Source organism: Rutidosis leptorrhynchoides, chromosome 1, assembly GCF_046630445.1.
Source record: "Rutidosis leptorrhynchoides isolate AG116_Rl617_1_P2 chromosome 1, CSIRO_AGI_Rlap_v1, whole genome shotgun sequence".
Taxonomy (NCBI): domain Eukaryota; kingdom Viridiplantae; phylum Streptophyta; class Magnoliopsida; order Asterales; family Asteraceae; genus Rutidosis; species Rutidosis leptorrhynchoides.
The window spans coordinates 396430993-396458064 of NC_092333.1; the positions used below are offsets into that span (position 1 = coordinate 396430993).

The following is a 27072-nucleotide window of genomic DNA, read 5'->3' on the forward strand; positions in this document are numbered from 1 at the left end:
AATAAATATATATAAATATATATATGAATTCTATATACAATTAATATAATATGTATGTTGTAAAATGTATATAAAATATATACATATACATATAAATATAAAATATTCAAATATGTAATTTTATAGAATAAGTACTACTTAAGTAATGAAAAATAAAGCTAATATATTATATATAATTACATGTTAATGTATAAATGTTGTATTATGATCGTTACTTTCGCTAAAGCCGATATTAATATTAATATATGAGGTTGGATATGTGTGAATTGTTATTATTATTATCATTATTAATATTAATATTAAAATCAGTATTCTAAAAGTATTATTTTCATTATATAACATCTAGATATGAAGTTCGATAGAAATGATTTATTATATTCATATAGTTAGTATTACTCTTATTATTGTTATTATTATTTGTATTGTTCATATATATATATATATACATATATATATATATATATATATATATATATATATATATATATATATATATATATATATATATATATATATATATATATATATATAATTGAAATATGTAACTTGATATTACTAGTATTATTGTAAGTATAAATTAGTTATAATTAAAATGTCATTAGTTATTATTATTATTAAAAATTTCATTGTTTACATCATTATTAATAATTATCAGTATCTTTATTAATAATATGATTTATTCATTATCATAAGTAATATCACAAGAATTATCATTCATATTATATTTTACTAATATTACTATGATTACAATTATGATTTCAGTTTTTAATATAATTATTATTATTATTAGTATTATTTTGATAGCATTAATTAATATCATTATTATTGGTCCTATTATTATTTAAAAGTATTACAAATATAATGAATTAATTACAAAAAAATTAAGAAATATATATAATCAAGATATGGATCGAAATAAGCTAGCAATCACCATCGACCTGTTTATACTTCTTGTCTTTGTCTCTAAATCATTACAAGTCTGAATCAAATTTACAAAACAATCTAAATTCCAGTATCAGTCTTAATCGTTCTTTTTTTTATTTATTTTTTTTTACGTTCAATCGAATCTTGCTGTCCATAAGTTTTGATATAAAATAATTTCATCCAGTTGTAAATGGTACCATTTAATCTATAATAATAATTCACAATAGCAACTACCACTTTACAGTCTTTAAATTATCAAATTCATTCGAGCATCGAAAAAAAAAAAACATACGCCGGCTCTGTTTATACTCCATTATGCAATTAGAACGAAATCGTAAGCCAATTCAAAATGTATTAATGCAGTTGTGTTTGTAATCTCCATTCCAAACTAACTGCAAAATCTTAAATTTTAAATTTCAATATCGAATGCAAATGTTGAAGTCAAAGTTTTGGGTTTCCAAAAGTCAAACCGAGTGTTCATCAAGAAATTTGGATTCGTTGTGATGTTTCAATTCAAATTAACGAATCTAATATTTTCTATGAGTGATTTAGGATGTTTTTCGTGAAGGGATCAAAGTCTATAACTTTCTCAAAACTAAAATCAAATATTTTGTTATTTTTTTCTTTTTCCTTCTCGCGAAGAACACAGCAACTGCTGTATGAGTTTTAATTTTTTTTTCTTTTGGGTCGAAACAATAACGGAGGAATATGTTTCCATTCAAGTCCCTAAACCCGGAAATTTAATCATTTTGTGATTGGATTGGCTTTGGTTGATTTTGAAAGATTGAAGAAGAAGAAGTTTAGGGGAAAACAAACACGTTAGGTTAAATAAATAAATACGGGGTATAAATCAGAAATAGACAAACAGAATGATGGTTTGAGGGTTTGGTTGGTGAGCGGGAGGTCACGGGTTCGAGCCTCGTCTGTGGCATTTTTTTTAGGGAAAAGCTATTAAGGTAGTTTCACTTATTATTATTATTATTATCATTATTATTATTATCATTATTGTTATTATTATTATTATTATTATTATTATTAGTGTTAATTATAACTTTTATTATTATTATTATTTCTAATACATGTATTAAGTATCATTTATGGTTAATATGATTATTGTTACAATTAGGACTTTTATTATATTAGATATCAATATCATTATCGTTATTATAGTTATTATTATTATTTTTGTTATTATTTTTGTTAGTACTAATTATAATTGTTATTATTACTAAAGTTATTATAATTACTTAGTATTATCATTATTATTAAGAATTAGGATTATCATTATTATTACTATTATTATAAGGCAATACAAGTTATTATTACTCTCACTAATATTAGTATAAATATCATTTTCGTAATTATTAGTTTTACTATTATTATATTTAGCATAAGTATCAATTTTGACAATATCGTTATTAATATTAGTATTATCAATATTAAGAAGGTTATTATTATTAGTAAATCATTATTATCAAAACTATCATTTTCGTTTCAAATAAATATTTTGTACCTAAAATATACTTAATACATATATTATAATCATATTAATAATTTATATATCACATATCAAATATAATAACATTATCTATATAAATACTTATATATATATAACGAATTAAGAATATTTTCATATAATACTAACCATATATATATAGAGTCATATTAATAACCAAATATATAAATATTAAACATTTTAAATATATACACAAACTAAATAGGTATAATATATAATTCAAGTTATAATATATAAACTTGCTCGATTACGATTATATATTTTAATATATAGACAAATGATATAGGTTCGTGAATCCGAGGCTAACCCTGCATTGTTCAATGTCGTCATATGTATTTTTACTACAAAATACAGTACAGTGAGTTCATTTAATCCCTTTTTACTCATTACATTTTTGGGCTGAGAATACATGCAAATGCTTTATTAACTGTTTTACAATATTTATATGCGTGAGTTTCATTATTCCCTTTTTAAATGCTTTCGCAATATATATTTTTGGGACTGAGAATACATGCGCTGTTTTTATAACTGTTTTACGAAATAGACACAAGTAATTGAAACTACATTATATGGTTGAATGATCGAAATCGAATATGCCCCTTCTTATTAAGTCTGGTAATCTAAGAATTAGGGAACAGACACCCTAATTGACGCGAACTCTAAAGATAGATCTATCGGGCCCAACAAGCCCCATCCAAAGTACCGGATGCTTTAGTACTTCGAAATTTATATCATGTCCGGAGGAGGATCCCAGAATGATGGGGATATTCTTATATGCATATTGTGAATGTCGGTTAGTAGGTGTTCAAACCATATGAATGATATTTTTGTCTCTATGCATGGGACGTATGTTTATGAGAAATGGAAATATGAAATCTTGTGGTCTATTAAAATTATGAAATGATTATTTATGTTTAATTAGTGAACTCACCAACCTTTTGGTTAACACTTTAAAGCATGTTTATTCTCAGGTATGAAAGAAATCTTCCGCTGTGTAATTGCTCATTTTAAAGATATTAGTTGGAGTCATTCATGACATATTTCAAAAGACGTTGCATTCGAGTCGTTGAGATCATCAAGATTATTATTAAATCCGTTATAGTTAGATATATTATAAAATGGTATGCATGCCGTCAACTTTCGTTGAAATGAAAGATTGTCTTTTCAAAAACGAATGCAATGTTTGTAAAATGTATCATATAGAGGTCAAATACCTCGCGATGTAATCAACTGATGTGAATCATTTATAATCGATATGGACTTCGTCCGGATGGATTAGGACGGGTCCTTTCACAAAGTACCGGATGCTTTAGTACTTCGAAATTTATATCATATCCGAAGGGTGTCCCGAATGATGGGGATATTCTTATATATGCATCTTGTTAATGTCGGTTGCCAGGTGTTCACCATATGAATGATTTTTATCTCTATGTATGGGATGTGTATCGAAATATGAAATCTTGTGGTCTATTATTATGATTTGATATATAGGTTAAACCTATAACTCACCAACATTTTTGTTGACGTTTTAAGCATGTTTATTCTCAGGTGATTATTAAGAGCTTCCGCTATCGCATACTTAAATAAGGACGAGATTTGGAGTCCATGCTTGTATGATATTGTGTAAAAACTGCATTCAAGAAACTTATTTTTTTGTAACATATTTGTATTGTAAACCATTATGTAATGGTCGTGTTTAAACAGGATATTTTAGATTATCATTATTTGATAATCTACGTAAAGCTTTTTAAACCTTTATTGATGAAATAAAGGTTATGGTTTGTTTTAAAATGAATGCAGTCTTTGAAAAACGTCTCATATAGAGGTCAAAACCTCGCAACGAAATCAATTAATATGAAACGTTTTTAATCAATAGGAACGGGACATTTCAAACCGAACGTGTTCATGGAAGTCAGCTTGACTTGGCCATGGTGCTCTTTATGGTTGAACTCTTTTTAAAGGGCCTAACTATCTTTTAAAACCAATCATTAACGAAAACATTGAAACACATCACGTCTCTCGCATATGGTAAACCATGTATTCTATTATGCTTAAGAATGTTTAGACCATTGTGGAATGTTAATACATCACCCAACCGAGTCTCCCAATTGGATGAGCCGTCTGAACGTGTATGCCTGTAGTCAGACTACACGGGCGTCAGGGGTAAGGGACGTTGCTGTTTATTCAGAATCTTCAAGCCTAACGTAGTACCCAGTGACATGTCTTATGACATGGGCATTTAGGACCAGTGTAATGAATACAAGGCCTCTGCCTATTCATGAGCCAGCATTCCATAATCTCAGCAGAATAACTGATGAAGTCATAGTATGCACTCACTTTAACCTTATCTGAATTACGAATTTTATCGCATTTACTTTATCTGTCTTATAAATTAGAAATTAAGTAACCACTACTCCTTCCTAACTATCTTAGGCTTAAATATAGGTTCAATTCTACTGATATCTCAAAAATACGACTCTATGTCATACTTCCTTTACTCATACTAAGGAGTAGTACGATTTAGGCCCCGCTAAATATAAATTTAAAACAGTACCCACCCCCTTGGTGGTTGATTCTGACGTGCTGTGTGATGACCCGGGAATTTTCGACCAAATTTAAACTTAATCTTATATGATTTCGACACGATAAGCAAAGTCTATTAAACTGAGTCTCATAATATTTGAACTATTTCCATGAATGCATTTGACTTCGACTACGATTCACGAACGATAGTTTGTAATTAAATGTAAATAAATATAAATGTATGTACATATATAATAGTAATGGAAAATAATAAAATATAATTTCAACATTTAAAATTTAATATGAAAAATTTAGATATAAAATAATTATGTTGGAAGTAAAATGGATTTATATATATGAATACTCGATTTCTATATATAATTATTACTATATGTATATTGTAATGTATATATTAAAATATATATATAAAAATTTAATAGTTAATATAAATTATTATGTAATGTATATAGTTAAAATTATATTGCATTACGCTAATACAATAAATTTAATTATAATTATAGTTGTTGGTATAATATTGTTATATATAGCACATAGATATGAAATTTGATATGTAAGAATTGTTATAACATTTGTATTGTTAATTATAATTAGTATTATTATTAGTAATAATAATAATAATAATATTAATATTAACAGTTTTATTATTATTGATTATTATAAAAAGTTATTGAAATTAGCATTGTTATTATCAATATCATCATATTATTATTGTCATTATGTATTATTAGTATTATCTTACGAATGATATTATTAATATAATTATCATTAATTAGTATTATTAGTATTACTAAAAATTATTATTTTTATATAAAATTATCATTATCATGGTTCTTATTAATTTCATCATTATTATTAATATTACTAGTATTATTTTATTAACGTTATTATTATAGAATTTAATAAGGAAATTAAAAGAATTAATATTATTATTTATATAGTTATAATTAATATTAATTATATATTTTATATTTTACCTAAAAAGTCAAGGAAAATCATAGAAAGCAGATTACCAATTCGATTTCAGTACAATTTCACTATTATGATTTTTGTTTTTGTTCTGCAAATTATTGAGGATTAATATCAATTTAGTACTATTCTGTTGGAAGTCTATTTCATTTTTTTTTAATTTTTTTTTTCTATTATTCTTGTCTGATCGAGCTTATTTCTGTCAACCTCAATTCTTCATATAATCTGATTAGTTCCAGTAATTGGTAAACCCTACGACTTTCTATCACCAATTAAAAACTATACCTTACCTATATGTGCTACAACTCAATCAAATTTAAATAACTAACCCAAGAAACACCATCAGTCCTCTATTTTGAACTCAAAGAAAAAAAGCACGAATTTGAATGAACTGGAAAAATCTGGAATTGCAGTCTTGATGGTAATCCCCTACTTAAACTTCCCTGAAAATCTCAGGTCTCAATTTTATCTAACAAATACAAATTTTCGAGTCAAATTTCCGAATTCAAAAAGTCAACTTTTGTTCATCGGTCAAATTCAAAATCTCTGTTTTACAACAACAACAACAACAACAACAACAACAACAGTACCCAATACCACTTGAGTGGTGTATGGGGGAGGTGAGATGTAGACAATCCTTCCTTTATCCGAGAATAAAAACAAGTCATTTCTCCACCCAGAAAAGTAGAGAAAGTCATCCCTCTCTTTATTCGGCGGATAAAGAGATTGCTTCCTAGTGGACCTCCGGCCTTTTAAAAAAAAATAGTAAAATAAAATAATAAATAAATAAATAAATACATAAAAATTGAGACGCCATGAAAATGGTAGAATCAAATTTTCATGGGTTTAAAAGCCTGCCTGAAAATCAATTTAGACTCTAAGCGGCAGTCAAGATGCCACTTAATCGACGTTTGGTGTTGCCTCAATAAATAAAGCCAAGGGACCTTGTAAACAGAACACGAAAGGTATGCCTGGTGGAAGTTGTTGCACAAGCAAAGAGCCAACCACCCATAACAAACCAAAGCACCACTCATGCACCTTTACGGTAGACATCCCCGAAGCCACACAACTAAAAGAAAACCACTCAAGCTCATGAGCAAAGAAGGTCGTCCTCAGCCATAATGACCCCAGGATGCACCGAACGATACGAGACACACACACACCCACACACCCACCACACACACACGGACCCATCTATACACACCCCCATACACACACACACACCCCCCCCCCCTCAATAAAACATAAACCTATATACAAACCAGCATACAACCGTACATAAACATACCTACATACCTGCAAGAACACGTACCTACGTACATACAAACACCAACAAAACAAGCAAAAACATACATACAAACCTGAAAAAAAAAAAAAAAAAAGCCTAGCAAAAATACATAATCAAAACCTACAATTCTTCAAAAAACAGAAAACCTACAAACATAGACATAAAAAACCTACACTACAAAACTTACATACATACCTCCCAAAAACAAACGTACAAACCATGCATACATATCAACAAACAAACGTGCATACAAACACCAAAAAACAAAAACCTACTCATCTACTAGTACTAGTAGATGTAAATAATAAAAAAAGGTAATGATAATGATACTAGTAATAATAGTAATAATTTTAATAATAATACAAGTACAAGTAGTAGTAAAATAATAGTTAATAGTAATAGTAATAAACATAATAATAATAGTAATAATTATAATAAAAATTAATAATACAAATAATAATAATAATACTAATAATAATAGCAATAACAATAATAATAATAATAATAATAATAATAGTTTTAGTAAAAGTACAGTAATAGTATTGCTAAGAGTATAGTAGTAGTACAAATGATAATAATACTAATAGTAATAATAATAATAATAAACATAATAATAATAATAATAATACTAATAATAATAATAATATTAGTAAAAGTATAGGAATAGTACAGAGTAGTAGTGATAATAATAATACAAATGGTAATAGTAAAAATAATAATAATAATAAAAATAATAATATTAATATTAATACTAATAATAATAATCCTAATAATAAAACTAGTAAAAAAAAAAAAAAATAATAATAATAATAATAATAATAATAATAATAATAATAATAATAATAATAATAATAATAATAATAATAATAATAATAATAATAATAATAATAATAATAATAAAAAAAGAAAAGTAACCCTACTCGACTATTCTAATTCTAGCCCTCCACGCACCCCTATCAGAAGTCATGTCCTCGGTCAACGAAAGCTCCCTCATGTCGAGCCTTAGTCTATCCATCCACCTACTAGTAGGTCTACCCCTTCTCCTAACACCAACGACCGTGAGTGCCTCGACTCTCCTAACCGATGCAATACTTGGTCGCCTCATCACATGCCCAAACCATCGAAGTCGTTCTTCTCTTAGCTTGTCGATGATGCTACCGACCCCAAGGTCTTCCCTAAACACCCCATTTGGGATCCTATCTAACATGGTTTTACCGCACGTCCACCTAAGCATCCTCATTTCTGCCACTTCCATCCTTCTCTCTTGGGCCTTCGTCATTGGCCAACATTCCGATCCGTACAACATGGCAGGACTAATTGCCACCTTGAAGAATTTCCCTTTCAATTTGAACGGTATCTTCTTGTCGCACAAGACCCCTTTCGCTGTGCTCCACTTCATCCAACCTACCTTAATACGATGAGTCACGTCCTCGTCTATCCTCCCTGATTTGTGGAGGACCGAACCTAGATATCTAAACGACTCTTGTGGTTGCAAGATCTGGTCCCCAATGCTGATATTCCCTCCAACATTTAGTTCATCCTCAGTCCTACTGAATTCGCACCTTAGATATTCCGTCTTTTGTCTACTGATCCGTAGCCCATTTTGTTCTAAGGCCTCCCTCCATCGTTCTAGTCTTCTATTAAGTTCATCCTTTTGTTCAATATAAGCACGATATCATCGGCAAAAATCAGACACCAAGGGATGTTCTCTTGTATTCCTTGAGACAGCTCGTCGAGGATCAAAGCGAAAAGGAAAGGACTAAGGGCTGATCCCTGATGCAAGCCTACTTCTATCGAGAAATACTATGTGTTTCCCACAGGCGTCCTAACACAGGACTTCGCCCCATCGTACATATCTATAATAACTCTAATATACTTACTTGGGATACCCCTAACATTAAGGGTCTTCCAAATCAGCTTTCGCGGTATGCTATCATCGGCCTTTTCTAAGTCTAAGAAGACCATCTGTAGACCCTTTTGTTTCTCCCTATACTTCTCCATAACGCTTCTTAAAATATGAATTGCCTCCATCGAAGAGTGCCCTGGCATGAAACCAAATTAGTTTTCTGAAACCGTAGTTTCGCGTCGAAGTCTAGTCTCAATCACTCTCTCCCAAAGCTTCATAGTATGACTAAGTAATTTTATGCCTCTATAATTACCGCAGATTTGGGCATCCCCTTTATTTTTGTAGATGGGGATAATCTCACTGAGTCTCCATTCCGTAGGCATTTTATAACTTCTAAGAATCTTATTGAAAAGACAAGTCAACCACCTGACACCATCGTCGCCAAGGCACCGCCACGCCTCTATTGGAATCTGGTCCGGTCCTACAGCTTTGTTTCTACCCATTTTTCGTAGTGCCGATCTTACTTCTCCCTGACTGATTCTCCTACAGAAGTTGTTGTTCCGGAATTGTCCTATTCCCAAGTCCTGTGGATCCTCTTGGCGTCCGAGTCCTTCACCCACGAAAAGAGATATCTATATCCCTCCTCCTACGCTCCCTCGCTTTTGCAATCCTGTAAATATCATTTGCTCCTTCTTTAGAGTCTAGTTTTCTATACAAATCTTCATACGCTTTATCTTTTGCACGGGCAACGGCCTTCTTAGCTTCTCTATTGGCTTCTTTATACCTCTCCTATGCCCTAGTTCTATCATCACGTGTCCCGTCCCGGCATCTAATGAGCTCCCTAAACCTCAGTTGCTTAAGCGCAACTTTGGTTTGAACCTCATCACTAATCCACCATGATTCTCTACTAGACTTATGTCCTCTCGATGTCCCTACTACCACACCTAATCTTTCCTTGGCAACATCTCTAATAGTTGTTGCCAAACTATTCCACATCTTATCTGCGTTCACTTAAGTAACCGTATCCATTCCTGCCTCTACTCTTTCCAAAACTGACGCTTTAAAAGTTTCGGCATTCACTTCATTCAGCTTCTTCCAAAGGATCCTATGTAACACCCCAGCTTAATATGACCACAATATTGTCCGCTTTGCCCGCAGGCGCACGGCTTTTTCTTGGCAACCACACACGACGAGCACTTTCCCAGGAGGTCACCCATCTTGGTAGTGCTCTCGCCCGAGCACGCTTAACTGCAGAGTTCTCATGAGATCTGCTGCGCCTGTGGCCCCAAAACGCGTTGTGTCATTTAAGCGTGAGTATTACCTTATAATCCCATGATCACTCATGTTCGTGGGCGATGTGGGATTTGCCTAGGGTATTACATTCACCCCCCCTTAGGGACTCATCGTCCTCGATGAGGTTTGCCCCACCACCCCCAACGGCACATGAGTGGCTCTGATACCATTCTGTAACACCCCAGCTTAATATGACCACAATATTGTCCGCTTTGCCCGCAGGCGCACGGCTTTTTTTTGGCAACCACACACGACGAGCACTTTCCCAGGAGGTCACCCATCCTGGTAGTGCTCTCGCCCGAGCACGCTTAACTGCAGAGTTCTCATGAGATCTGCTGCGCCTGTGGCCCCAAAACGCGTTGTGTCATTTAAGCGTGAGTATTACCTTATAATCCCATGATCACTCATGTTCGTGGGCGATGTGGGATTTGCCTAGGGTGTTACATCCTAGGTTGGACGGGTCTCACTCTCCTAGTAACCCGCCTCTGCACAACCAAGTCCATGACCAATAATCGGTGTTGGGTGGAACAGGTCCAGGTAGTCAGGGCTCTACAGTCTCTGCAAGCCCTAAGGTCCCCTTTGCGAAGCAGCAAATAGTCAATCTGGGTACCATGTCCCCCACTATGGAAAGTTGCAAGTTGTGCTTCCGTCTTCCTAAAGATAGAGTTTGCAACAACCAAATCATGGGCAACAGTGAATTCGAGAATAGAGCGTCCTTATTCATTTCGAACTCTGTACCCAAAGCCCCCATGGACACCCGTATATCCGTCCGAAAACGTTCCTATATGTCCATTAAGGTCTCCCCCAAAAAGCAAATGATGTTCAGCGGGGCAACTCCTCACAACTTCGTCTAACGATTCCCAAAAGCGGCTTTTTTCTTCATCTCCTAAACCAGCATGAGGTGCGTAAGCGCAAATGACCATGTAAGTCTCCTCCTGGATAACTAACCTAACCGCCATAATCCTATCGCTACAACTATCCACACCCACAATATTATCCTTATAAAGGGGTCCTATAAAGATCCTTACCCCATTTCTAGCTACTCTAGAACCCGAAAACCACAACCTGTCATCATCAATGTCAACCGCCTCTTCACCTCTCCATCTGGTCTCTTGAACACACAATATGTCCACTCTACTCTTAAGTAACGTATCTACAAGTTCCCGGGATTTGCTAGTCAAAGTTCCTACATTCCAACTACCTACTCTAATCCTAACACTAGTATCTCTACTCCCTCTAGACCTACCCGCCCCTAAGCTAACAGGACATGACCTCAAGTAACCATGCTAAAGTGACGAGTGAATCTTACCCTATAAACAACACACTAATAGAAAGAAAAGAGTTACAAATACCGGAAGAAAAAAAAAGCTAACAAAACAATTACAAAAGTAAGTGTGCAAAATAACAATTAATAGTTAATAATAGGAATAAAAATACTCATACAGGTTAAAAATCAAGGCTATATAACACTTACAAAAGAAAAAGTGTCTACCCAAAAGTAGCAGGTTAAAAATAAAAATAGCAAGTAGCACCTTAAAACAGTTATAAACAAGTACAAAGCTAGTAGAGTCTCAAAATAATTAATCTATATAATAGATAATAAATAATGCTAGAAAAAACAGTAGGTATATAGATATGTTATGACTGTAAAAAAATAATTTAGCTAATAAAACACCAGGGAATCTAGATGCATAAACTAAAGAACCCGGTACCAAGAGCAGGTTAGAGCCGGAAAAACAAAAGACCCAGGTATAAAAGAATTAAGATATGTAAAATCCAATAGAAGTAGGACAGCACCGTATGTACAGCAAAGAAAGGTTATAGAAAAGAAAAATAAAAGGGTCAGAGAAAACAAACACAGCTTTGTGAGAACAAAGGAGTTCCGGCAACAGCGGCTACCGACGGCACAAGGTAGCAGCAGACAACGGATTAGCTAGGTTTCTGGTTCGCAAGTACTTTTGCTACAAGCTCCGTTATATTACCTGCGAAAAAAAAAAAATTGACCGGAGAACTGTTCCGGCAACCTGACAGGCGGCGCGTGGCGGCGCATTTGGAGAGGATCGTCGGTGAAAGTTGTACTCTCAGGTTCGGAAAATTGCAGCGAGTTTAATGAAGATGGTGACGACTTCTAATTCTATCAAAGTTAAGAGCAAAATGCGTTCAAAATGAAGGGAGTGGTTGTTTGCTTTTTGGGGTGGAGCAAGTCAGAGAGAGAGAGAGAGTCGTTTTGTTTACAGTTAAATTGATAACTTGTAAAGCTTCTAGGTGTAGTTTTAAACATCTTTCGTGTTCAATTATTTGTCTAAAACATCCTAGAAATAAAAATCTTGAATTTAGTTTTTACGGTTTCATCGTGAGCTGCTGCTACGGTATTTTTCTTTATGTATTTCTTTTAATTCCTCTTTGCTAGTGATTTAAACCTCCATGGTATGATTGTTTAGGCTTCATTTATGAATTATAAATCATACAGGTGATAGGATCATACTTAGGTTGAATTGGTTTTGTGGAAGAAGGAGCTGAAACAGAAAAGGTTTAAAAGTAATTGGGTTAGGAATATGTTCAGAAAAACAGATTAGCTTAGTTGGTTTGTTTGCGTGTTGGGTAGCGGGAGGTCGCGGGTTCGAGCCCGACTTGGGACATTTTTTTTCTGAGTTCTTTTGAAGGTAGTTATTTTATTGTTTATTATTATTAGTAATCTAATTATTAATATTAATATTATATTTGTTAGAATTATAAATATTACTAATTAGTTGTCATTACCAATTTAAGTAATAAATACTATTTTTTTTACAAGAATGAATACAATTATTATTATTGTTAATTTAAGTAATACTATAAAAATAATACTACAACTTATTTTTACTATCATTAAATATTACTGTTATCATGATATTTACAATTATTATTATCATTACTATAAGTGTTAGTATTAGTATTACAATTATTATTATTAACATGATTATCATTATTAATATGGTTATTATTATCATTATTAATCTAACTATTAGTAATACTACAATAATGCAACTACATATTATTATCATTAAAATGAGTATTATTAATATAACTATAAACATTATTAACATCATTATTTTAATTTTAAGATTATTATTATGTAATTACGAAGATCATTATCATAACTATCAATAACAATAAAATTAATATTTTTTGTTTTGAATATATGAAACATATAAATATATTATTAATATAAATATGACATAACTAAGAAATTCACATACAAATAATCCTTCGATTTCAAATATGTATATTAATATATATACAAATGATTTAGGTTCGTGAATCCGAGGCCAACCTTATACTTGTTCATAGACGTTATATGTATTTTTACTACAAAATACATTAGGTGAGTTTCATTTGCCCTTTTTACTCTTTACATTTTTGGGGCTGAGAATACATGCAAATGTTTTATTAACTGTTTTACAATAATTATATGCGTGAGTTTTCATTACTCCCTTTTTATATATATTTTTGGGACTGAGAATACATGCGCTACTTTTATAAATGTTTTACGATATAGACACAAGTAATCGAAACTACATTCTACGGTTGAATTATCGAAGTCGAATATGCCCCTTTTTATTAAGTCTGGTAATCTAAGAATTAGGGAATAGACACCCTAATTGACGCGAACTCTAAAGATAGATCTATCGGGCCCAACAAGCCCCATCCAAAGTACCGGATGCTTTAGTACTTCGAAATTTATATCATGTCCGAAGGAGGATCCCGGAATGATGGGGATATTCTTATATGTATATTGTGAATGTCGATTACCAGGTGTTCAATCCATATGAATGATATTTTTGTCTCTATGCATGGGACGTATGTTTATGAGAAATGGAAATATGAAATCTTGTGGTCTATTAAAATTATGAAATGATTATTTATGTTAAACTAATGAACTCACCAACCTTTTGGTAGACACTTTAAAGCATGTTTATTCTCAGGTATGAAAGATATCTTCCGCTGTGCATTTGCTCACTTTAAAGATATTACTTAGAGTCATTCATGACATATTTCAAAAGACGTTGCATTCGAGTCGTCGAGTTCATCAAGATTATTATTAAGATAATAATAATTAGATATATTATGAAATGGTATGCATATCGTCAATTTTCGATGTAAGGAAGTTTGTCTTTTCAAAACGAATGCAATGTTTGTAAAATGTATCATATAGAGGTCAAGTATCTCGCCATGTAACCCACTATTGTGAATCATTTGTAATCGATGTGGACTTTGTCCAGATGGATTAGAACGGGTCCTTTCAGTTGGTATCAGAGCGGAGGTCTTAGCGAACCATGTCTGCATTAGTGTGTCTAACTGATAAGTCATTAGGATGCATTAGTGAGTCTGGACTTCGACCGTGTCTGCATGTCAAAAGTTTTGCTTATCATTTTGTGTAAAAAATTACCTGTTTATCATTCTTAGAGAATCACTTGCTTATCATTCTTAGTCTAGACACGTCTTACTGCATTGACTGCATGAATAGTGTAAAGACAAAATTCATATCTTAGCGTATCTGCTACTTCATATCTTAGCGTATCTGTTATTGTTATCTTTGCCTGACAGCTTCCGTAGATTCCTCTGTAACTTATGAGATTTTAGTATTATATGCATATGTAAATTATGTATTGCAGGATACTAATCTACATCCTATAATCTATTCCTTATCAAAAATCCTTCATCTGATTGTACGAGATGAATCCCTCAACTAGTTCGAGTCCCTCGGATTCTGACAACTATTCTGATAGTTATCCCGACAGTTATTCCGAATGGATAGTCATCTAAACTCCGGAAGCAACGTCACCAGAATGAATCAACCAATCTTCCATCCCTAACTCATCTGATGGGTTTGTAGTCGACTTAATCCATGGAGATGTGAAAAAGGCTATCATTTCCACCAACCGAATTCACCTCTTGACAATGAACCTGAAGCGTTTACCGGCGAACCTGTTCGAGACACCATTTTCAGTCTCATTTCCAGGGTAACTCGACAAGATTATATTATATCCACAATTCTGAACCTTATTCATTCGCTCGTTCCGATCGACAATCATCCTGGAGTAATAAGTCAACGAACTTCGCGCTCGAATAATCAATTCGGAGAATATGGTGCAAAATGTACCAGCTTCAGCAACAACACCGGCACCAACAGTGTAGTGACCCGAACTTTTCCATGTTTATATATATTAATTGAGATTGATATTTACATGATTAAATGTTTCCAACATGTTAAGCAATCAAACTTGTTAAGACTTGATTAATTGAAATATGTTTCATATAGACAATTGACCACCCAAGTTGATCGGTGATTCACGAACGTTAAAACTTGTAAAAACTATATGATGACATATATATGGATATATATATATATAGTTAACATGATACTATGATAAGAAAACATATCATAAAGTATATTAACAATGAACTACATATGTAAAAACAAGACTACTAACTTAATGATTTTTAAACGAGACATATATGTAACGATTATCGTTGTAAAGACATTTAATGTATATATATCATATTAAGAGATATTCATACATGATAATATCATGATAATATAATAATTTAAAATCTCATTTGATATTATAAACATTGGGTTAACAACATTTAACAAGATCGTTAACCTAAAGGTTTCAAAACAACACTTACATGTAACGACTAACGATGACTTAACGACTCAGTTAAAATGTATATACATGTAGTGTTTTAATATGTATTTATACACTTTTGAAAGAATTCAATACACTTATCAAAATACTTCTACTTAACAAAAATGCTTACAATTACATCCTCGTTCAGTTTCATCAACAATTCTACTCGTATGCACCCGTATTCGTACTCGTACAATACACAGCTTTTAGATGTATGTACTATTGGTATATACACTCCAATGATCAGCTCTTAGCAGCCCATGTGAGTCACCTAACACATGTGGGAACCATCATTTGGCAACTAGCATGAAATATCTCATAAAATTACAAAAATATGAGTAATCATTCATGACTTATTTACATGAAAACAAAATTACATATCCTTTATATCTAATCCATACACCAACGACCAAAAACACCTACAAACACTTTCATTCTTCAATTTTCTTCATCTAATTGATCTCTCTCAAGTTCTATCTTCAAGTTCTAAGTGTTCTTCATAAATTCCAAAAGTTCTAGTTTCATAAAATCAAGAATACTTTCAAGTTTGCTAGCTCACTTCCAATCTTGTAAGGTGATCATCCAACCTCAAGAAATCTTTGTTTCTTACAGTAGGTTATCATTCTAATACAAGGTAATAATCATATTCAAACTTTGGTTCAATTTCTATAACTATAACAATCTTATTTCAAGTGATGATCTTACTTGAACTTGTTTTCGTGTCATGATTCCGCTTCAAGAACATCGAGCCATCCAAGGATCCATTGAAGTTAGATCCATTTTTCTATTTTCCAGTAGGTTTATCCAAGGAAATTAAGGTAGTAATGATGTTCATAACATCATTCGATTCATACATATAAAGCTATCTTATTCGAAGGTTTAAACTTGTAATCACTAGAACATAGTTTAGTTAATTCTAAACTTGTTCGCAAACAAAAGTTAATCCTTCTAACTTGACTTTTAAAATCAACTAAACACATGTTATATATCTATATGATATGCTAACTTAATGATTTAAAACCTGGAAACACGAAAAACACCGTAAAACCGGATTTACGCCGTCGTAGTAACACCGCGGGCTGTTTTGGGTTAGTTAATTAAAAACTATGATAAACTTTGATTTAAAAGTTGTTATTCTGAGAAAATGATTTTTATTATGAACATGAAACTATATCCAAAAATTATGGTTAACTCAAAGTGGAAGTATGTTTTCTAAAATGGTCATCTAGACGTCGTTCTTTCGACTGAAATGACTACCTTTACAAAAACAACTTGTAACTTATTTTTCCGACTATAAACCTATACTTTTTCTGTTTAGATTCATAAAATAGAGTTCAATATGAAACCATAGCAATTTGATTCACTCAAAACGGATTTAAAATGAAGAAGTTATGGGTAAAACAAGATTGGATAATTTTTCTCATTTTAGCTACGTGAAAATTGGTAACAAATCTATTCCAACCATAACTTAATCAACTTGTATTGTATATTATGTAATCTTGAGATACCATAGACACGTATACAATGTTTCGACCTATCATGTCGACACATCTATATATATTTCGGAACAACCATAGACACTCTATATGTGAATGTTGGAGTTAGCTATACAGGGTTGAGGTTGATTCCAAAATATATATAGTTTGAGTTGTGATCAATAATGAGATACGTATACACTGGGTCGTGGATTGATTCAAGATAATATTTATCGATTTATTTCTGTACATCTAACTGTGGACAACTAGTTATAGGTTACTAACGAGGACAGCTGACTTAATAAACTTAAAACATCAAAATATATTAAAAGTGTTGTAAATATATTTTGAACATACTTTAATATATATGTATATATTGTTATAGGTTCGTGAATCAACAGTGGCCAAGTCTTACTTTCCGACGAAGTAAAAATCTGTGAAAGTGAGTTATAGTCCCACTTTTAAAATCTAATATTTTTGGGATGAGAATACATGCAGGTTTTATAAATGATTTACAAAATAGACACAAGTACGTGAAACTACATTCTATGGTTGAATTATCGAAATCGAATATGCCCCTTTTTATTAAGTCTGGTAATCTAAGAATTAGGGAACAGACACCCTAATTGACGCGAATCCTAAAGATAGATCTATTGGGCCTAACAAACCCCATCCAAAGTACCGGATGCTTTAGTACTTCGAAATTTATATCATATCCGAAGGGTGTCCCGGAATGATGGGGATATTCTTATATATGCATCTTGTTATTGTCTGTTACCAGGTGTTCACCATATGAATGATTTTTATCTCTATGTATGGGATGTGTATTGAAATATGAAATCTTGTGGTCTATTGTTACGATTTGATATATATAGGTTAAACCTATAACTCACCAACATTTTTGTTGACGTTTAAAGCATGTTTATTCTCAGGTGAATATTAAGAGCTTCCGCTGTTGCATACTAAAATAAGGACAAGATTTGGAGTCCATGTTTGTATGATATTGTGTAAAAACTGCATTCAAGAAACTGATTTCGATGTAACATATTTGTATTGTAAACCATTATGTAATGGTCGTGTGTAAACAGGATATTTTAGATTATCATTATTTGATAATCTACGTAAAGCTTTTTAAACCTTTATTTATGAAATAAAGGTTATGGTTTGTTTTAAAAATGAATGCAGTCTTTGAAAAACGTCTCATATAGAGGTCAAAACCTCGCAACGAAATCAATTAATATGGAACGTTTTTAATCAATAAGAACGGGACATTTCAGTTGGTATCCGAGCTTTGGTCTTAGAGAACTAGAAAATTTGCATTAGTGTGTCTTATCGAGTTTGTTAGGATGCATTAGTGAGTCTGGACTTCGACCGTGTTTTCTTTAAAAATGATTGCTTAACATTTTTGTTGGAAACTATATATTTTTAACATATGAATATTATGTGATATATTAATCTCTTAACGTGTTTGATATTATGTGATAGATGTCTACCTCTAGAACAAGTCCCATTGACTCACCTAATAATAATGAAGAGTCAAATGTAAATTGGAATGATTTGTGGACTGATTCACAAGTTCCCGAAGAGGAACCGGAAGAAGAGTCGGAACCGGAAGAAGAATCGGAACCGGAAGAAGAATCGGAACCGGATGAAGAAATAGAACCGGTGGGGGAAATAATAAAACGGTTAAGTAAAAGAAAATCCTCAACCAACCGACCAAAGTTAATTATGGTCAATGGTGTTTCCGCCAAGGAAGCAAAATATTGGGAGGATTACCAATTCTCCGATGAATCGGATTCTGACGAGAATTCCGATGATGTTATAGAAATTACCCCAACTGAATTTAAAAAGGTAAAAGAAAATAATAAGGGAAAGGGCATAAAAATAGAGAAATCTAATTCCAACCCCGATGAACTTTATATGTATCGTCAACCCCCGAAGTCCTTAAGTTGTAACAATGACCCGGGAACCTCTAAACCACCAGGTTTTTCTAAACCAATGTGGACAACGACGGCTCGTATTAGGGGAACATCATATATCCCTAGAAACTTGGCAAAACGAACCAAAACCGAAGAAGAAGAAACGAGCGAGTCGGAATAAGATAGTTGTATTCGTGTGGTGTAATATATGTAATATAGTGTTCTTATGCTTTATGATATATGTAAAAATTGCTTGTATTAATAAGTATTTTTTTATGAAACTAACTCTTGTCTATTTTACAGTTTAAAAACACAAAATGGATAGACAACCCAATATTTTAAGAGACCTACCCGGAGACATGATTGATGAAATCTTGTCTAGAGTCGGCCAGAATTCTTCGGCACAACTATTTAAGGCGAGATCAGTTTGTAAGACATTCGAAGAATGTTCCAAGAATGTCTTGGTTTATAAGAGACTTTCGTTTGAAATATGGGGGATATCACATTGGGAAACCCATAAGTTACGATGTGTTTACTTTGACGCATATATTGCGGGGAACCCAAATGCTATTTTACGCAACGGGTTAAGAAATTATTTTGACTCAATATATCCGAATATTGGACTTCGTGATTTAGAAAAAGCGGCTAACATGCAACATAAAGAAGCATGTTATGCTTACGGATTAGTAATGTTCGCTTCTCACCAAAGTGAGAACAAGAACATCGGGCTACAACTATTAAACAAAACGTTTCCACAAGTGACGGAGTCGGTAATTGGGGTAAGAAATGAGGTTTTTAGATTATTACGGGACTGTTGGACATTACGTAACCCTCGTCCCTTTGATGACGTTACAACACGCTGTCTTATCAATGGCCATAACGGTTATGTTGCACAAGACCAAGGATGGGAAGTAGTCCTAGTAAAACCAGAATGCATGACTTGTTTCTGGACGTATGAATTACGTGTCTTTATTGCCTTTGCTGAACGACTTGTGTACTAGCTAGAATTGTCTTCACAACTATCTTGTATCAAAGTTATTGTGTGCTATATTTCATGCTTTATGTAAAATAAGCGGTATTGTAAGTTTGTAAAATATTGTATAAAAGTTTGAACGCGAAATATTATTATAATCAGTTTTTCATATAGAATTGTAGTAGTTGAATTGTATATTAGCTACTAAGTATGAACTTAACGGGTAGGTACTACCCGAATTTAAACTTATAAAACGCTAATATGAAGAAAAAGCTTTTATAAATGAGTTCATATTATGCTACGAAATACTATTAACTACTCTTAATATTCTGTATGATTAACTTGTTCCATTTAACTATTTTGAAGGAAATGGCACCGACTACTCGACACACCGTGAATATGAATGAAGAGGAATTCCGTACTTTTCTTGCTTCAAACATAGCCGCAGTACAGGCTGCGCTACATACCAACAATAACCTTGGATCTAGTAGTACAGGAAATCGTGTAGGATGCACCTACAAAGAATTCACTGCCTGCAAACCTTTGGAATTTGATGGAACCGAAGGATCGATCGGATTGAAACGGTGGACCGAGAAGGTTGAATAGGTGTTTGCCATAAGTAAGTGTACTGAAGAGGACAAAGTGAAGTACGCTACGCATACCTTCACAGGTTCTGCGTTAACATGGTGGAATACCTATCTAGAGCAAGTGGGACAAGATGATGCGTACGCACTATCGTGGTCAGCATTCAAGCACTTGATGAACGAGAAGTACCGTCCCAGAACCGAGGTCAATAAGCTCAAGACAGAACTTAGAGGGTTACGAACCCAAGGATTTGATATCACCACGTACGAAAGACGATTCACAGAATTGTGCCTATTGTGTCCGGGAGCATTCGAAGATGAGGAAGAGAAGATCGACGCGTTTGTGAAAGGATTACCGGAAAGAATCCAAGAAGATATAAGTTCACACGAGCCCGCCTCCATACAACAGGCATGTAGAATGGCTCACAAACTAGTGAACCAGATTGAAGAAAGAATTAAAGAACAGGCTGCTGAAGAGGCCAATGTGAAGCAAGTCAAAAGAAAGTGGGAGGAAAACGGTGATAAGAATCACCAATACAACAACAACAGCAATTACAACAATAATCGCAACAATTATCCCAACAATCGCAACATCAATCGCAACTACAACAAACGGCCCAACAACAACAACAACAACAACAACAACAACAACAACAACTACAACAATCATCCCAACAACAATAATAACCGCAACAACAACAACAATCAGAAGCAGCTATGCCAAAGGTGTGAAAAGAATCACTCGGGGTTCTGCACCAAATTTTGCAACAAGTGTAAAAGAAATGGTCATAGCGCGGCGAAGTGTGAGGTCTACGGACCAGGGGTTAATAGAACGAAAGGAACAAATGGTGTCGGAACGAGTAATGGCGGAGCAAGTAGTGTCGGAGCAAGTTATGCCAATGTAGTTTGTTATAAATGTGGAAAACCAGGCCACATTATTAGAAATTGCCTGAACCAGGAGAACACGAATGGACAAGGCCGTGGAAGAGTTTTCAATATTAATGCGGTAGAGGCACAGGAAGACCCGGAGCTTGTTACGGGTACGTTTCTTATTGACAATAAATCTGCTTACGTTTTATTTGATTCGGGTGCGGATAGAAGCTATATGAGTAGAGATTTTTGTGCTAAATTAAGTTGTCCATTGACGCCTTTGGATAGTAAATTTTTACTTGAATTAGCAAATGGTAAATTAATTTTAGCAGATCATATATGTCGGAATCGAGAAATTAAACTGGTTAGCGAAACATTTAAGATTGATTTGATACCAGTAGAGTTAGGGAGTTTTGATGTGATAATCGGTATGAACTGGTTGAAAGAAGTGAAAGCGGAGATCGTTTGTTACAAAAATGCAATTCGCATTATACGAGAAAAAGGAAAACCCTTAATGGTGTACGGAGAAAAGGGCAACACGAAGCTACATCTTATTAGTAATTTGAAGGCACAAAAACTAATAAGAAAAGGTTACTATGCTGTTCTAGCACACGTCGAGAAAGTACAAACTGAAGAAAAGAGCATCAATGATGTTCCCATTGCAAAAGAATTTCCCGATGTATTTCTGAAAGAATTACCGGGATTACCCCCACATCGATCCGTTGAATTTCAAATAGATCTTGTACCAGGAGCTGCACCAATAGCTCGTGCTCCTTACAGACTCGCACCCAGCGAGATGAAAGAACTGCAAAGCCAATTACAAGAACTTTTAGAGCGTGGTTTCATTCGACCAAGCACATCACCGTGGGGAGCTCCTGTTTTGTTTGTCAAGAAGAAAGATGGTACATTCAGGTTGTGTATCGACTACCGAGAGTTGAACAAACTTACCATCAAGAACCGCTACCCACTACCGAGAATCGACGACTTATTTGATCAACTACAAGGCTCGTCTGTTTATTCAAAGATTGACTTACGTTCCGGGTATCATCAAATGCGGGTGAAAGAAGATGATATTCCAAAGAATGCTTTCAGAACACGTTACGGTCATTACGAGTTTATGGTCATGCCGTTTGGTTTAACTAATGCACCAGCTGTGTTCATGGACCTTATGAACCGAGTGTGTGGACCATACCTTGACAAGTTTGTCATTGTTTTCATTGATGACATACTTATTTACTCAAAGAATGACCAAGAACACGGTGAACATTTGAGAAAGGTGTTAGAAGTATTGAGGAAGGAAGAATTGTACGCTAAGTTTTCAAAGTGTGCATTTTGGTTGGAAGAAGTTCAATTCCTCGGTCACATAGTGAACAAAGAAGGTATTAAGGTGGATCCGGCAAAGATAGAAACTGTTGAAAAGTGGGAAACCCCGAAAACTCTGAAACACATACGCCAGTTTTTAGGACTAGCTGGTTACTACAGAAGGTTCATCCAAGACTTTTCCAGAATAGCAAAACCCTTGACTGCATTAACGCATAAAGGGAAGAAATTTGAATGGAATGATGAACAAGAGAAAGCGTTTCAGTTATTGAAGAAAAAGCTAACTACGGCACCTATATTGTCATTGCCTGAAGGGAATGATGATTTTGTGATTTATTGTGATGCATCAAAGCAAGGTCTCGGTTGTGTATTAATGCAACGAACGAAGGTGATTGCTTATGCGTCTAGACAATTGAAGATTCACGAACAAAATTATACGACGCATGATTTGGAATTAGGCGCGGTTGTTTTTGCATTAAAGACTTGGAGGCACTACTTATATGGGGTCAAAAGTATTATATATACCGACCACAAAAGTCTTCAACACATATTTAATCAGAAACAACTGAATATGAGGCAGCGTAGGTGGATTGAATTATTGAATGATTACGACTTTGAGATTCGTTACCACCCGGGGAAGGCAAATGTGGTAGCCGATGCCTTGAGCAGGAAGGACAGAGAACCCATTCGAGTAAAATCTATGAATATAATGATTCATAATAACATTACTACTCAAATAAAGGAGGCGCAACAAGGAGTTTTAAAAGAGGGAAATTTAAAGGATGAAATACCCAAAGGATCGGAGAAGCATCTTAATATTCGGGAAGACGGAACCCGGTATAGGGCTGAAAGGATTTGGGTACCAAAATTTGGAGATATGAGAGAAATGGTACTTAGAGAAGCTCATAAAACCAGATACTCAATACATCCTGGAACGGGGAAGATGTACAAGGATCTCAAGAAACATTTTTGGTGGCCGGGTATGAAAGCCGATGTTGCTAAATACGTAGGAGAATGTTTGACGTGTTCTAAGGTCAAAGCTGAGCATCAGAAACCATCAGGTCTACTTCAACAACCCGAAATCCCGGAATGGAAATGGGAAAACATTACCATGGATTTCATCACTAAATTGCCAAGGACTGCAAGTGGTTTTGATACTATTTGGATAATAGTTGATCGTCTCACCAAATCAGCACACTTCCTACCAATAAGAGAAGATGACAAGATGGAGAAGTTAGCACGACTGTATTTGAAGGAAGTCGTCTCCAGACATGGAATACCAATCTCTATTATCTCTGATAGGGATGGCAGATTTATTTCAAGATTCTGGCAGACATTACAGCAAGCATTAGGAACTCGTCTAGACATGAGTACTGCCTATCATCCACAAACTGATGGGCAGTGCGAAAGGACGATACAAACGCTTGAAGACATGCTACGAGCATGTGTTATTGATTTCGGAAACAGTTGGGATCGACATCTACCGTTAGCAGAATTTTCCTACAACAACAGCTACCATTCAAGCATTGAGATGGCGCCGTTTGAAGCACTTTATGGTAGAAAGTGCAGGTCTCCGATTTGTTGGAGTGAAGTGGGGGATAGACAGATTACGGGTCCGGAGATTATACAAGAAACTACCGAGAAGATCATCCAAATTCAACAACGGTTGAAAACCGCCCAAAGTCGACAAAAGAGCTACGCTGACATTAAAAGAAAAGATATAGAATTTGAAATTGGAGAGATGGTCATGCTTAAAGTTGCACCTTGGAAAGGCGTTGTTCGATTTGGTAAACGAGGGAAATTAAATCCAAGGTATATTGGACCATTCAAGATTATTGATCGTGTCGGACCAGTAGCTTACCGACTAGAGTTACCTCAACAACTCGCGGCTGTACATAACACTTTCCACGTCTCGAATTTAAAAAAATGTTTTGCTAAAGAAGATCTCACTATTCCGTTAGATGAAATCCAAATCAACGAAAAACTTCAATTCATCGAAGAACCCGTCGAAATAATGGATCGTGAGGTTAAAAGACTTAAGCAAAACAAGATACCAATTGTTAAGGTTCGATGGAATGCTCGTAGAGGACCCGAGTTCACCTGGGAGCGTGAAGATCAGATGAAGAAGAAATACCCGCATCTATTTCCAGAAGATTCGTCAACACCTTCAACAGCTTAAAATTTCGGGACGAAATTTATTTAACGGGTAGGTACTGTAGTGACCCGAACTTTTCCATGTTTATATATATTAATTGAGATTGATATTTACATGATTAAATGTTTCCAACATGTTAAGCAATCAAACTTGTTAAGACTTGATTAATTGAAATATGTTTCATATAGACAATTGACCACCCAAGTTGATCGGTGATTCACGAACGTTAAAACTTGTAAAAACTATATGATGACATATATATGGATATATATATATAGTTAACATGATACTATGATAAGAAAACATATCATAAAGTATATTAACAATGAACTACATATGTAAAAACAAGACTACTAACTTAATGATTTTTAAACGAGACATATATGTAACGATTATCGTTGTAAAGACATTTAATGTATATATATCATATTAAGAGATATTCATACATGATAATATCATGATAATATAATAATTTAAAATCTCATTTGATATTATAAACATTGGGTTAACAACATTTAACAAGATCGTTAACCTAAAGGTTTCAAAACAACACTTACATGTAACGACTAACGATGACTTAACGACTCAGTTAAAATGTATATACATGTAGTGTTTTAATATGTATTTATACACTTTTGAAAGACTTCAATACACTTATCAAAATACTTCTACTTAACAAAAATGCTTACAATTACATCCTCATTCAGTTTCATCAACAATTCTACTCGTATGCACCCGTATTCGTACTCGTACAATACACAGCTTTTAGATGTATGTACTATTGGTATATACACTCCAATGATCAGCTCTTAGCAGCCCATGTGAGTCACCTAACACATGTGGGAACCATCATTTGGCAACTAGCATGAAATATCTCATAAAATTACAAAAATATGAGTAATCATTCATGACTTATTTACATGAAAACAAAATTACATATCCTTTATATCTAATCCATACACCAACGACCAAAAACACCTACAAACGCTTTCATTCTTCAATTTTTTTCATCTAATTGATCTCTCTCAAGTTCTATCTTCAAGTTCTAAGTGTTCTTCATAAATTCCAAAAGTTCTAGTTTCATAAAATCAAGAATACTTTCAAGTTTGCTAGCTCACTTCCAATCTTGTAAGGTGATCATCCAACCTCAAGAAATCTTTGTTTCTTACAGTAGGTTATCATTCTAATACAAGGTAATAATCATATTCAAACTTTGGTTCAATTTCTATAACTATAACAATCTTATTTCAAGTGATGATCTTACTTGAACTTGTTTTCGTGTCATGATTCTGCTTCAAGAACTTCGAGCCATCCAAGGATCCATTGAAGCTAGATCCATTTTTCTCTTTTCCAGTAGGTTTATCCAAGGAAATTAAGGTAGTAATGATGTTCATAACATCATTCGATTCATACATATAAAGCTATCTTATTCGAAGGTTTAAACTTGTAATCACTAGAACATAGTTTAGTTAATTCTAAACTTGTTCGCAAACAAAAGTTAATCCTTCTAACTTGACTTTTAAAATCAACTAAACACATGTTATATATCTATATGATATGCTAACTTAATGATTTAAAACCTGGAAACACGAAAAACACCGTAAAACCGGATTTACGCCGTCGTAGTAACACCGCGGGCTGTTTTGGGTTAGTTAATTAAAAACTATGATAAACTTTGATTTAAAAGTTGTTATTCTGAGAAAATGATTTTTATTATGAACATG

The 27072-nt window shown here is 33.5% G+C and overlaps 1 protein-coding gene across 1 annotated transcript in view; it reads right to left on the reverse strand.

Moving 5' to 3' along the window:
* Window positions 1–10095: 10095 nt before the first annotated feature.
* The window catches only part of LOC139901169 (uncharacterized), a 73091-nt gene continuing 56114 nt past the window's right edge, over window positions 10096–27072 (reverse strand). The window contains exons 2-4 of the mRNA XM_071883905.1: window positions 11116–11530; window positions 10822–11031; window positions 10096–10189 (exon numbers count right to left, since the gene is read on the reverse strand). Coding sequence (XP_071740006.1) covers window positions 10096–10189; window positions 10822–11031; window positions 11116–11530 — 719 coding nt within the window. The remainder of the gene's footprint in view (window positions 10190–10821; window positions 11032–11115; window positions 11531–27072) is intronic.